The sequence below is a fragment of the Ochotona princeps genome, chromosome 15 (genome assembly GCF_030435755.1).
Source record: "Ochotona princeps isolate mOchPri1 chromosome 15, mOchPri1.hap1, whole genome shotgun sequence".
Taxonomy (NCBI): Eukaryota; Metazoa; Chordata; class Mammalia; order Lagomorpha; family Ochotonidae; genus Ochotona; species Ochotona princeps.
This window is the reverse complement of record NC_080846.1, coordinates 14,517,647-14,531,174: the sequence shown is the minus strand read 5'-3', so window position 1 is coordinate 14,531,174 and position 13,528 is coordinate 14,517,647. Positions and strand designations below refer to the sequence as shown.

The 13,528-nt window shown below is 48.7% G+C and overlaps 1 protein-coding gene across 1 annotated transcript in view; it reads left to right on the top strand.

Annotated features, from left to right (window-relative positions):
• Nucleotides 1-13,039, top strand: part of DRAM1 (DNA damage regulated autophagy modulator 1) — a 29,878-nt gene extending 16,839 nt beyond the window's left edge. The window contains exons 4-7 of the mRNA XM_004589606.2: nucleotides 2,356-2,533; nucleotides 6,660-6,718; nucleotides 11,835-11,927; nucleotides 12,521-13,039. Coding sequence (XP_004589663.2) covers nucleotides 2,356-2,533; nucleotides 6,660-6,718; nucleotides 11,835-11,927; nucleotides 12,521-12,565 — 375 coding nt within the window. The 3' untranslated portion in view covers nucleotides 12,566-13,039. The remainder of the gene's footprint in view (nucleotides 1-2,355; nucleotides 2,534-6,659; nucleotides 6,719-11,834; nucleotides 11,928-12,520) is intronic.
• Nucleotides 13,040-13,528: the final 489 nt, after the last annotated feature.

Sequence of the window (13,528 nt, the reverse complement as noted above, 5' to 3'; positions counted from 1 at the left end):
TGGCTACGAGTGGTTCAGTGGGACTAGCAGATACTGTATCTAACACTGGGTCCTCTGGTCCACCCAGCATACAGATGTCATTGTTCTAAGCCCCGGAAGCCTGCCTTTAACTTCAGGAAGAAAGCAGACGGTTGGAGAAGTGGCTGCTTGGTGTTCTATAAACCTTTCATGAAGCAGTGGAAGCTTTACAGACACCGCCAAGGGGAACCCTCTTTAACTTCCCTGGGAGCCAAGTGCTTACTTTCGCACTGTTCCCATAAGCATATCTTTACAACTTCCTTGTTTGATATCCTGTAATTCATTTTCAACATGGCCCGAGCCAGCCAGCTTGAAGGGTCAAGAAGGGGGCGTGACGGTATCTGGTGGTTTTCTTAGTCACAAACATGACATTTATGAGAAGTTCACGGACAGCTGTCTTCTCCTCATGAGGGGGTGGGACGACCACATTTTGGTGTGCCTTCATGAATTTCTGTGCATGTTCTGTTTCCCCTCAAAAAGTTTTCTGTTCAAATCCTGCTACTGAGACATCGCAGGTTGGACCTGGGGACATTATGTTAAGTACAATAAGGCAGATAAGAGAAAGACACACGCCGTCTAATCATCACGTAATACCTAGAATCTAAAGAAATTCAACTTACAGTCGAGACCACACTGAGGGCTGCTGGAGTGAGCGTGAGGTGGAGGGCAGGGAGCAGGGGAGCGGGAGATGCTGTCCAAAGGCCAAGTTAGGATGAAGAACTGGGGAGCTGCTGTGCGGCACGATGATGGATGACTCATTCTTATTAATACTCGGTATGAGTAATAATAACAATCAAGCAATGCATTTAGTTTGTTTTTTTAAGATTTTATTTATTTTATCGGAAAGGGAGATGTACAGAGAGGAGGAGAGACAGAGAGGAAGATCTTCCATCTGATGATTCACTCCTCAAGTGGCTGCAACAGCCGGTGCTGCGCTGATCCGAAGCCAGGAGCCAGGAACTTCTTTCCAGGTCTCCCATGCGGGTGCAGGGTCCCAGGACTTTGGGCCATCCTTGACTGCTCTCCCAGGCCGCAAGCAGGGAGCTGGATGGGAAGTGGAGCTGCCGGGATTAGAACTGGCGCCCATATGGAATCCCGGGCGTGCAAGGCGAGGACCTTAACCATTATGCTATCGCACCAGGCCCATATACAAGTGATCTTGATTTAATCATTCTACAATGTCAACATATAACCAAGCATAAACAAACTCTGCATAAACCAACAGCTGGACTCTGGGGCTGAGCCAGGCACCCAGGCCAGGCACTCCAACATGGAATGTGGGAGTCCTAACTAACAGACCAAAGAGGGGGTAGATTTCTGAAAAGGGGCGGGGCTGATGTGCCAGGAGTTCATGTTCTCCAACATCCCAAGCCCTGGTCAGATTGGAGACTTGTGTCTTTTGTAAGGATAGTATGTTTCGATCAGCACAGGATGCACTCCACACTGCAAGCCACAGTATAAGCCCCTGGCGTGGAAAGCGGGGCTCTGTAAGTCTACTGCTGTCAGAGTTCTCAGCCTGGCTCATGCAGTTCACACATGAGCATCCCAAAGGATAAAGGATCATTGAAATGGCCGGGACTGAGGCAGCAAATTCCTTGATCAGTGGAAGATATGTAAACTCTTAGCATGAGAAGAAAGTGGAAAATACTGGAATACTCAGATTACTCTTTTTTTTTTTTTTAAAGATTTATTTTATTTTTATTACAAAGTCAGATATACTGAGAGGAGAGACAGAGAGGAAGTGGAGCTGCCGGGATTAGAACCAGCGGCCATATGGGATCAAGGCGAGGACCTTAGCCACTAGGCCACACCGCCAAGCCCCTCAGATTACTCTTGAGAGGACTGATTAAGAACATTGGCTCGTGGGAAAGTAGGGGTCTGGGGCGTCAGTCTGGGAGCTGCCTTTGCATGGTGAGAGCAGGGATTTTAACTTAGATGGGGTGTTCAGGTGGGACAGCTCTGCAGGGACTAACCAACTCCATAGAGAGCAGAGACCTGAAAAGCACTAAAAGCACATTCTTGCAGGTGAAGAATTATACAGTTGAGTCATCACGCTGATCCCTCAATGATGGGATTTCTGAGCCAAGCGTGCCAGACACTAAGGCAGATGTCTCATTCTTTGCTTATCCCACGTATGCAAATTTGCAGCAGAACAAAGCCCTCTCCTGGCAGTGTCTTTTCCAGCAGTGGAAGGCTGCGTTGGTCTTCTGTATGCAGCCTCACGTTTCAAGGCAGGTGCCCCTGAGAGGACCAAGGGCATGGAGCCGCACGGTGTGTGCACGTGCTTCCCTTGACATTGGCAGAGGCCTCACGGCGCATTTGTGACATTCTTTGCAGGAGCTGGCTGTGCCAGTGGTCCACGATGGGGGCGCCCTCCTGGCTTTTGTCTGCGGTGTCATCTACACAGTTTTGCAGTCCATCATCTCTTACAAATCGTGTCCACAGTGGAACAGCCTCTGGACCTGCCACGTACGGATGGTCATCTCTGCTGTTTCCTGCGTAGCTGTCATCCCCAGTATCCTTTTCACATCGGTCAGTTGTTGAGGGCGGGGGATGGGGGGAATGTCAATGACCTCATCAAAGCCTGAAAAGGAAGACTAAATTTAGGGCCGTGAGGGGCAGGTGTGGGACTACTGCAGAGGCTTGCAGTGAGGAGCAGGGCTGGGGGCTCAACTCCAAACACAGCCCAGTCAAGCAGGCACTACAGCCAAGGACCGGGGCGGGGACCAGAGGGTGGAAAATTACTCAGAGGAAACATCAGGGGTAGGAGAATGTTTTAGCAAAACCGACCCAGTAGGATTCTAGCTGAACACGCGGCAGGGTGATAAGACGTCAGCTGGAGGATGTGGAAGATGAGGAATCCGATGAGCGAGGAAGGCTCATCAGCTTTTGAGGATGAGGGGTTTCTTGCTAAAACTGGGCTTTATAAAAAGGGCACAGACGGACTAAGGATTGAGGATTCTGACTCAAGTTTGGCGAAGCAAAGACTCTGTTGCAGTGTCCAGGTAAACAGAAAGATGTGATGAAAGTAAAGTTTCCACATTTTTCAGAAGTACAGCGAGGGCAAAAATGTCAATTATGAAGACTGTATCACAGGGCTGATGCTGTGGCATAGTGAATTAAGCTTCTTCCCGCAGCGCTGGCATCCTATATAGATACTGTTTTGAGTTGCAGCTGCTCCTTTTCTGATCCAACTCCCTGATAATGGCCTGGAAGAAGCAAGAGAAGATGACCCAAGTCCTTGGACCCCCACTACCCATATGGGAAACCCGATGAAGCTCCTGGCTCGTGGCTTTGGCCTGGTCCAGTCTGACTGTTGCAGTCATTTGGGCAATGAACCAGCAGGTGGAAGATCCATCTCTTTCTCCCCCACTCCTCTTCTTCCTCTCTTTATCTCTACTTTTCAAATAATAACACAAAAAAATAAATCTTTAATAAAGAAATATCTCAGCCTGGCTTGGTCACATCAAAAGAGTCATCGGGGGAAAGAATGATAGGAAAGGAGGAGGAAGGAAAAATGTAGGAACGCTTGAGTCTCTGTTTACTTTCCTTCCCTCAAGTTCAGTTTCACGAGCCACGTGAAAATATTTAGTTTTCTTTCTAGTGCTCGTCTAAAGATGCCAAATATTGATATTGTTCTTAACGCAATGGGACCATGATGTCCCGAGGGGCTCGACTCTCCTCTGCATATCGGTGGCAAGACAGTTTGGTCCACTTAACCATATTAAGAGGTTTTAAAAAGCTCTACATCACTTAATACCAACAAGGCCATTAAAATGCATTTAGCCTTTCTTCTTACAATCATTGATTTTCAAAATGAAATTCACTTCATTTTCTAACTCAACAGTGTCAGAAGGAAAAAGATTACTTATGTTTGTATATTTTGATTCACAGAAAAGGACAAAGATTTATGGATTTGAAAGGCAGAGGAAGAGAGATGGATCAACATCTCCATTGCCCGAAAGTTTTCAACAGCTGAGCCTAGGACTAACTGAAGCCAGGAGCCTGGAACTCCAGCTGGGTTTCCTATTTGGGTGGCAAGGGCCTCAGTACTTGGGTCACCTTCTTCTACCTTCCAGGATGGGCTGGAAACTGAGACTTAAACCAGGTACTCCACCATGGGGCTCAGGTGTCCAAGCGGGAACTACCACAACATCCACCCCAAAGAAAGTTCTTTATTTCCTCTCTGCCTTTGTCTTCTCTTTGAATAAGTTATCAACACAGAGGAGAACTGTGGTCTTTGAGGGAAGCAGGATTTCACATAGTAATAATTTCTGTTTCCAGAAGATTCTTACTTTGAGCCAGGATAAGAGGTGACAGCCCCAAACATGGATTATGCCCCATATCAAATTAGCCTGAATTGATTTATCCATGTGAACAGATCACTAGACTTTAACTTGAGCACAGTATTACCGTTTCCTTAAAAGGAATTTATTTATTTTAAAGATTCATTTACTTTTATTGGAAAGACAGTTTTCCAGAAAGAAGGAAAGACAAAGAGAAAGATCTTCACCCACTGGTTCATTTCTCCCAAATGACCACAATGGCAGAAGCAGAGCTGATCTGGAGCCAGGAGCCTCTTCCGGGTCTCCCACATGGGTGCAGGTCCCAAGGAGGGAATTGGATGGAAGTGGAGCAGCCGGGACACGAACCAGCATCCGTACAGGATCCCCCAGCCCCCCACTCCGTGGCTTGAAGGAGGAGGATCAGCCAATCAAGCCATCACGCCAGGCCCCTTTAAAAGGCGTTTAAAGCATCTTTATCACAGCCTTCTTTTTCCTTACTGTCATGCTTCTGTGAAATGGTGTCATCTGATCGTTAAAAAAAAAAACACGGACACTGGGTGAAGCAGGGGTGCTTCCCACCTTTGCTTTTAACATACTTGTTACTCTGGCTTCCAAAGCTCACCCAAAGCCATGGCTAGCATCACTACCAGGTTGCTTGGCATGAGCTGCCTGAGCCGAGACCCAGTCCTTCCAGCCCTGGGCTTGTTTCTTTGCGTCCTTACTGTTCCCTGTGGCTGTGCCTCCTCCCCTTGGCCTCTCTAGAGCTGTAGTGCTGGTCCAATGCAGTAGCCCTGCCTGAACTCTGCACACTTGAAATGTGCTTGTCGCAACTCTCACACAGAATCCCAGTCTCAAAGATGTAGTAAAGAAAAACTTTTTAAAAAAAATATCTCATGAATAGTTATATTATTATACACTGGAACAATATTACCAATGATAATACCATTTGATTAATTATAGTTATCAATATAAAAGATACAATGTTGCTGTTATTAGATTGACAATAATTCTTTGGTTAAATAAGATATGCGATCAGAATTCATCTCACACTTTGGGAGACAGTGAGAGGAGCTGGGCCGAGGATGGGGAATTCTGTTCAGTCTCAACATAGACTCAGCTACTGTCACTCCCTCCAAGTCTTCATTGAAGTGTTTTGACCTTCCCCATCCCCACTTGTTTCCTGAGATTTATTTTCATTTCTATTGGAGAGGCAGATTTACAGAGAGAAGAAGATGCAGGGAAAAAGATCTTCCATCTGCTGGTTCACTCCCCTAGTGGCCACAACAGCTGGAGCTGAGCTGATCCAAAGCCAGGAGCCAGGAACCAGGAGCCAGGAGCTTCTTCCAGGTCTCCGAAGGCTTTGGGCCATCCTCTGCTGTTTTCTCAGGCTGCAAGCAGGCAGCTGGATGGGAAGTGGAGCAGCCAGGACAGAAACTTGCACTCGTCTGGGATTCTGGTGCATGCAAGGCAAAGATGTAGCCCCTGAGCGGTCACGTCCCCCACCTGTCATTTTATTTCACTTAGTTCCTTTCAAGTTTTAGAAACGTGGCTATTAGAAATTTTATTTATATTGTGAATTTTATTTGAAACATACGGAGGGAAAGAGATCTTCCGTCTGCTGATTCACTCCCTGTATGCTCGTAGCAAGCAGGTTTGGCGAGGCTGAAGTCAGATGACAGACGCTTCATCCAGGTTTGCCACGTGAGTGGCAGAGGCCCAAATACTGAGGCCATGTGCTGCTGCCTTCCCAGGCGCAGTAGCAGGAAGCTGGCTTGAACAAGCAGTGAAGCTGGGACTAGGTCCTGCCAGGTCACGCCAGCGTTGTGGTGCAGCCAGGTGAGCCAACGTGCGCAGCGCCTGCATCCATACGAAGAGTCAGTTTGAGCTCTGACTCCTGTGGTCCTGACCCAGCATCCTGGGAAGCAGCAAAGACATCTTGCTCAACTACGTGGGCCTCTGCCACCCCTGAGGGAGACCCAGCTGGGGCTCTGGGCTCCTGGCTTTGGCTGGGCCCAGTTCTGGCTATTAAGGACATTTGAGGAATGAATGAGTAGATAGGAGACTTCTCCGTATGTATCATTCTACTTTTTAAAAAAGAAATATTTAAAGAAAAGAATTAAAAAAAAAATAACATATCCGAGGCATGATGATGTTTTCCTGTCATGATTCAAACCATTTTCGTAATTGAGTGTTAAGGTTTAACATTGCCAGAAGTGAAGGCAACTAACTGGACCATAGAAATGTTCGTTAATAGTGTTAACCTGTCTTGATGGCGCTTGTAGTAGAACCACCTAGTCCGCGCCTACGAGGACCTGTTTTCTGCCCTAGTTTCCTTAATCATGTTCTTTTCCTCAGTGATTGCCTGTGCCTCACTAATTTCCATAACCAAGCTGGAATGGAACCCGAAAGAAAAGGTAATAACCTTCCGGTTGTTCATAGGGCGACTGGCAAGCCTGCCCGCACGAGCCCGCTGCTGGCAGAGCCCGTGCAACAGCTCTGGCGTTTCCTAGAGAAAGTCCCGTGCTCCAACAAATTCCTGGGAAATGGAATGAAAAGATGGGCTTCTTTGGGTGCAAAAGTATGAAATCCATGCAAAGGTTTTTCATGACAGGTTTTTCCCCTGAGGCGTTTGAAGGATCTTTGTCTCTTATATTATCAGTTTGCTGTTTGGCTATTTTGTATTGCGTGTGTTGCAATTCGCTACCAGATGTCAGGCGAAGGGATATTTCCCGTTCACTCCCTGAATGTTTGTTGGAATACCCTGGCAAAGATTAAACAAGGGAGCAGATATAGGAATTTGTTAACATGCATATGGGGACAGGGAAATCACAGCACAGGGAGACACAGGAATGAGATTCCCATTGATACAAAATTATCCAGAAACCTACATGCCCGCTTTCCCTACAGGAAACGGGGACAAGGAGAATACAGATTATCGAGGGACGAGTGAGTGAGATTTAGAACCTGTTGGGCTTGCAGGATGTACAGATGGCTGGGGGACATCTCCATGGCCCGTGCAATGGACGGTGGCTTGGCAATGGCTTCCTGTGGGGCTGAAGGGGAGGACAGTGACCAGAAGAAGTCCTGGTGTATTCATGGTTGTCACTTTTCCTCCTGCAGTGAATTCAGTGGATGAGAGCGCAGGGAAGGGGCCCGAGCTGGTGGCTGCTTCAGCGGGCGCAGTCTCCAGAGGATGAGGGCACCTTGCAGGAGCCCTCGCCTTGCTCTGGGAAGGGGAGACCCGTAGGCAGGCCAAAGGGATGTGATGGTTCCAAGGCCACACGCAGGTCTCAACACCAGTCTTAGCAGTGTGGTTTTCTGAGCTCCCAGCACAGCCTGATCCCAACTGGTTTCAGGGACTCTTTTCAATGTGGATTCTTTTTAAAACTAAGCTTGGTAAGAACGTGGGCATTTCAGGGCAGGTGAATGAAGTATGTGAAAGTGTGTATGGGAAGGGGAGGGTGTGAATGCCAAGGACAGCGGAGGAGGAGATGGAGAGCAAAGACAACTGTGGCCAGGCACCGCTCCCCCGGGGAGGAGTGGCCTTTCAAGGCAGGCAGGGAGGCTCGAGCTTGACTGAGGTGATCAGAGCACGCCTCCGGAGACTTCCGCCCAGCAAGAAAACTGCAAGAATTGCGGGATAAGCATGAGGCAGAAGCGACACGTGGTGTGGCGTGAAGAGAACTCAGCGTTAGGCCACAGGAAGAGGCTAGTTCTGTCGCTTCAGATTTCCAATCCAGAGGAGCTAAGATTGGAAGTGACAGGGGAGACGTGTTTGATGGGCACTGACAAGTGACACAGACAAGCAAGAAGGCACAAGTTGAGTCCAAGATGACTGCCAAGATTTCATCTTGGGTGAGCCAGACAGCGTGTTGCCGGGGACCAGAGAAAGAGTGCCTGCAACAGGGCCAAGTGATTTCACAGGCAGACATGGACAAGTGTGGTCTTTGCATTACTGATGCCAAGTCCCTCGTTAAGACGTCAAGGTGGACCGTCCGGTGAGAGCTGTGACGTGGACTGGGCTTCCATCCTCTCCGTTCTCAGCTTGGAGGTGGCCAAGGTCACAATGCTCCTTTGGTTGTCTCAAGTCGGGGTTCGTCTGACCCCAGCAGCCTCCACCACTCCCACCCACGTTTGACCCGAATGAGATGCAAGTCGTGTCCCTAAGCCGTGGCAGGGTTGGCATATCAGGGGCTCTAGCCCCCAATATCAGCCCCATGGTGTGTCTGCAGAAAGCTTGGTGATGACATCGCTGGGGCAGCTGGTGGCTGGAGAGGAATGAGGATCGCAAAGCGAGCGCTGAGAACACACAGGCATACACAGAGGTCGTGCGAGCTGTCCCAGCCCTGGCCATCACCGTCTCCCAGGAGCCACCCAGAGAAAGCTGCAAAAACCCTGAGCACAGGGGAGCATTCACAGCTGAAGAGATTGTCAACACTGCTTCACAAATGGACGAGCCGTCTTCAGTCACGGGACTTTCTGGAACCATTAAAGAGATCCCGGGGACTGTCCAGCCTATGGCTCGCACGTGCCACTGTCATGATGTTATATTTAACATCAACAGTGGGGTCATGAAGAAGTACAAAAGCAGAATACTCCAACAGAGCAGCAGCCAGATCTGAGTCCGGCCCTACGGAAACCCAGATGGAGCTTCTGAGCCCTTGGGCCCCAGAGGAAGGGTGGCCAAGGAAGGTGGTAGCTTGCAGTCATTGCTAGCGGAATGTGCCTCCATTTGTTGAGTGCTAAGTGTAACACTTTAAAAGATAAAAGAAATGCTGAATTGAAGTGTACATAGCATGTTGTGAAGACGCCAGTGCGTTCACACCGGAAGCTCACTGTGGGACCTGAGGAGGCACCCCGGAAGCCAAGGGAAGGGAAGGGATTAGCTGTGGCAAATGCAGCCACACAGTGTGTAGGACAGAGAGCGCTGAGGGTGGGCAGAAGGGAGCCACGGCTGGTCATCAGGCTGGGTTTGGAGAAATGGCTTAGTCAGTCACCTGTCGGCCACACGTCTGGGCCGGAGATGAGAGGGAGGGAGAAAGAGCTTGGAGATGGGATGGGCATCAAAGGGTTCTTGAGACAGGAAGGTGGTGGGGACTGGACAGAGGGGGAGCTGGGCCGTAATGTGAGCGAGGATCCAGCCGAGAATTTGAAAAGTGTTTCCTTTGAAGGTAACTTTAAAATGAACAAGTTGGTGAATAGGTCAGACACAGGAAGAAAGTATTTTTTTTTATCTGAAGTTTGGGAAATTAGCCCCATTTGTAGGGGCTGGTTTTATGATGGGGTACAGCCAGGTGATGCCACCCCATACCAGTAGGAAGACTTCGCTTCTCCTTAACTTAGTTTCAAGCATAGCTAAACAAAACCGCAGCCATCTGCTGCTGTAAACACGCTTGCTAGCTGATTGGCTTAAGGTGTGGCCTGGATCTAAATGGGTTGGATCACCTAAAATTATTAAATGGTCTGGGGGCGGGGGGGGAATCAGTGGCTGTTGTGCACCAATGGTAGCTTAAAAGCCCCCTGCCTTTCTCGTGCAGTTCGGTGGCTCCGGGAGTGTAGCGAGAGCTGCCATCGTCGAGCTAGCCTAATACAGACTCCTGCTCCCACCCTACACTTGCGTCCTGTGTGGTCTCTCCCGCTCTTGGTATCAGTCTCTTCTTGCCTTGGGTGATAACCTTTATCTGAGACTTTTCAGCGCCGTGCCGCGTGTAGTTCACTCTGTTACCACAAGGGGGAGGGCCTCTACCGCGAATCGAATACAAATCAGTGTATTTTCCCAGGCAGTTAAAATGTTACATTCCACTTTCTATCCTGAAAGTGTGAAAAGTACAGTACATGGTCTCTTATTTACTCCATAACTGACACTATTCTTGTCTTACCCTCCATCCCTGGGATCAGTGTCTGCAAGCAAAACCCCTGATGTGAGTTCCTCAGGCAATGGTGTAAGGCCTCCCCCAACTTTCTGCGCAGCATGTTGCTGTCTGTGCACTGGCTGGCTTGTTAGGGAGGGTGAGACACTCTCAGGGTCTCAATTCACACAGCAGAGAGCTGGAGCTGCGCCAGCCTGCACACAGGTGCGTCCAAGTTGTCAGGAATCCTGGTTCAAAGCAACTTCATTAATAGTAGGCTACCTGCCACCTGCCCCCAGTTGTCCTGCCTTCGTTGTCCAGGCACGACCTGTAATAAGGCAGGCATTCTGTTGCTGGCACCAAAACAAGGAAGCTGTGCTGTTCGCTCTGGTATGGGCTGCTCGGCGTCTCCCCAGGATGACTTGGGATGAGAACAACAGGCCGAAGTGACGGTCCCGGGGAGAGTGAAGAGCGTTGGATATGGGATTGGGACATCCCTCCTTTGTGTCTTTTTGGATGAAAAAACGGAACCCCAAAACTTGCAATAGAACATTGGCGTGCTCATTCTTTGTCACCCATGGCAGAGCAGAAAGAGGAAGAGTGTGGTGGAGGGGAAGGAGGAGACTGAGTCTTCAGGCCAAATTTGAGATGTGCACCAGTCAGAATGTAGGTGTGCATTTGGGACTTGGAATTTAAAGATGCTTTTACATAGCTTTCCTATACATATTTTCTGTCTCTCTCTCTCTCACACACACACACACACACACCCCGAGTGGTGTTTTCATTGTTTCCTTTCTGAACACAGAATTGAGTTGATGAGGCAAAGTTCCCTGGTCCCCTCTCTCTCTGCTTTGGCAACCATCAATTCCATTTATTTTAAAGGATGTTCTTGCCTTCTTAGGCAACTGGGTTGTGAACCTCTGGTTAGGGCCATTCGATCCTTGACTTCCATTGTCACGTTGCTGTCAGCAAAAGGCCGCAAGGTTGGCATTTGTTCCTTGCCGGCCTTTCCTGTGCTGCCCGCCCCCCACCCCCCACCCCATCGTGCCAGGAGGGACTAGTTCCCGCTCCTTCGTGGCCCTGATGTCTTCTGTAGTCACAGGGGCTGCGAGTCCTCATCGGGGAATCCACGCAGCCCGTTGCATCCCGAGCCCCGTGCTCACTGTGCGAGCTCTCTGTCTGCCCTGGGAACAGTTGCCTGTTGGGCCTGTGCTTCAACTTCAGAACTCGCTTGCATGGAAGATTCTTTGCTTCATGCACTCAGCTCTTGTGTGGGCCTTATCCTGCTTTTTGAAACTAGTAGACTAAGTTTTAGAACCAGGCTATGATCCAGAAAAAGCTTCGAAATAATTGCATTTCTGTTCTGTCCACGGCCTGCCTTACTAGAGGAGGGCTCTTCCAAAAGCTTATAGGAAAAAGGGATTGATAGATGAGTTTATTTTGGTGCAATTTTTTAAAAATTCATGCACACAGGGGAAAGGACGGGCTGCAAAGATTAATGAAAATGCATGTTATGAACAGTATTCATGGATTTCAATTGTTTTTCAGCTCCATAAATGAATCTTTTAACTTCGTTTTCCATGAACTTCTGAAAGTGCCCTGGTATTGCTCAAAGCCATGCTTGAGGTGTAGGCTAGAGTGAGTTTTAGGCTAAATCCTATTTCTTTGTCGTTGCTGTCAGGATTATATGTACCATGTGGTTAGTGCCATCTGCGAGTGGACCGTGGCCTTCGGTTTTATCTTTTACTTCCTCACATTCATCCAAGATTTCCAGGTAAGTATTTATTCATTCAAATGTTAGTATTTGTCAACAACTAGAATAAGTAAAAAAACAAAAAACAACTGTTTTAAAAAGAGCGCTTTCTTTTTACTCTTAATTTGCTTGGGGGTAAAAATGTGTGTTGTGCAACTTAGTTTATTAGCTTGTTCCCAAAGGGAAGCATCTTAACAGCTTTGCCAAGCAATGAAATGCTCATTTGTCCTCTGCCCTTTGATGCTAATTGTCACGTGTCATCCTCGTTGTTTTCCTGCTGGGGAAGTCTTCACTAATTCCAAATCATCGAAAATGTGTCTTCTAAAACAACTGAAAAAAAACATAAAAAAACTTGAAAAATATTCCCAAGGCACAGAGAAAGTGGGACCTACCAGATTTGACTACAAAAGAAAAAATCCTACATTTGGAGAAAAGCTTGCCAGGTTCTAGGAAGCCGGGACAGTCCTGTAGGGCCTGGCTCAGGTGGACCCAAGGCACGGTGGGGTGGTTCCTGCGCTGGCACAAAGCTGTTGGAGCTGTCATCCGGCAGCCCTGGACTGGAATCTCCCCTAATCTTTTTTTTTTTTTTTTTCTTCCCTTCCCCTTTTAAATAGAGTGTCACCCTAAAGATATCTACAGAGATCAATGGTGATGTTTGAAGAAAGAAGAGTTCTGTCTCCCTGAGGGAATGTCCCAGACAAGTTTGAGAAGTGGTGCAGAAGACGGCAGGGTTTGGACTCCGCCCTGAGGCTGGTCCAGGACTTGAATGCCATTAAGAATTCCCCGTAGTGGTTCTGTCCCCAAAGGTACGTTTCCCTGGAGAAGGCAGGATGCACCTGACACTTGGAGCAATGTATGGATGCCTTTCTAGGTAGACACTCTTTGATATCGACATTTGTACACACGAGAGAGAAGATGTTACAGGAAATGCAAAGATCCTCTTTTTGTACTGAGTTTACAGGCTTTTGTCTCTGAGTACTCTAAGGTGCTTACGTAGTGTTGATGGCTTATTTTTACATTGTATTTATAGAAAATGTAGTATAGGATTTTTTTTTTTAATCACGAGAGCATTTGTAAAATTCTACTTAGAGCGGTCATACAGCCAAATCACACAGATTTTTTTCAATAACGGAACACTATGCTGGCTTTTAGTTGAGCTGAGCAACAGAGGCCCACGCGGAGGCCTTCCTGCACCACTGCCCACGCACCTTCTCTCTCTGGCACCGTGGGAGGCCACGTCTTCACGTCCCGCCGCCTCGTTGCTCAGTGTGCCCAGGACCACGAGTTGGCAGTGCGTGGTGGAGGCAAGTCCAGCTGAGTCACCTGGCAAGGCGGACTGGGAGCCGCAGGTCCTTCCTCTCTGGTTCCTGGTGTACGGCTGCCACGCCAGGCCAGTGCGCACGCCCCTGAGAGCCGTGGCCAGAACTTCTGGGAGCAGGTGCAACGGATTCGCTCCTCCGCTGAGTGCCTGTGGCTGCACGCCCCGGAGCAGCGTGGGACCTCCGAGCCAGGCCCTTGGGACCAGCCCAGCCTCCAGACCACACTGTTCACCCAAGTCACCAGCGACAGGTGGAAAAGCCAAACACCACCCCAGACCACAAACCCGTGCGGGGCACATTGGT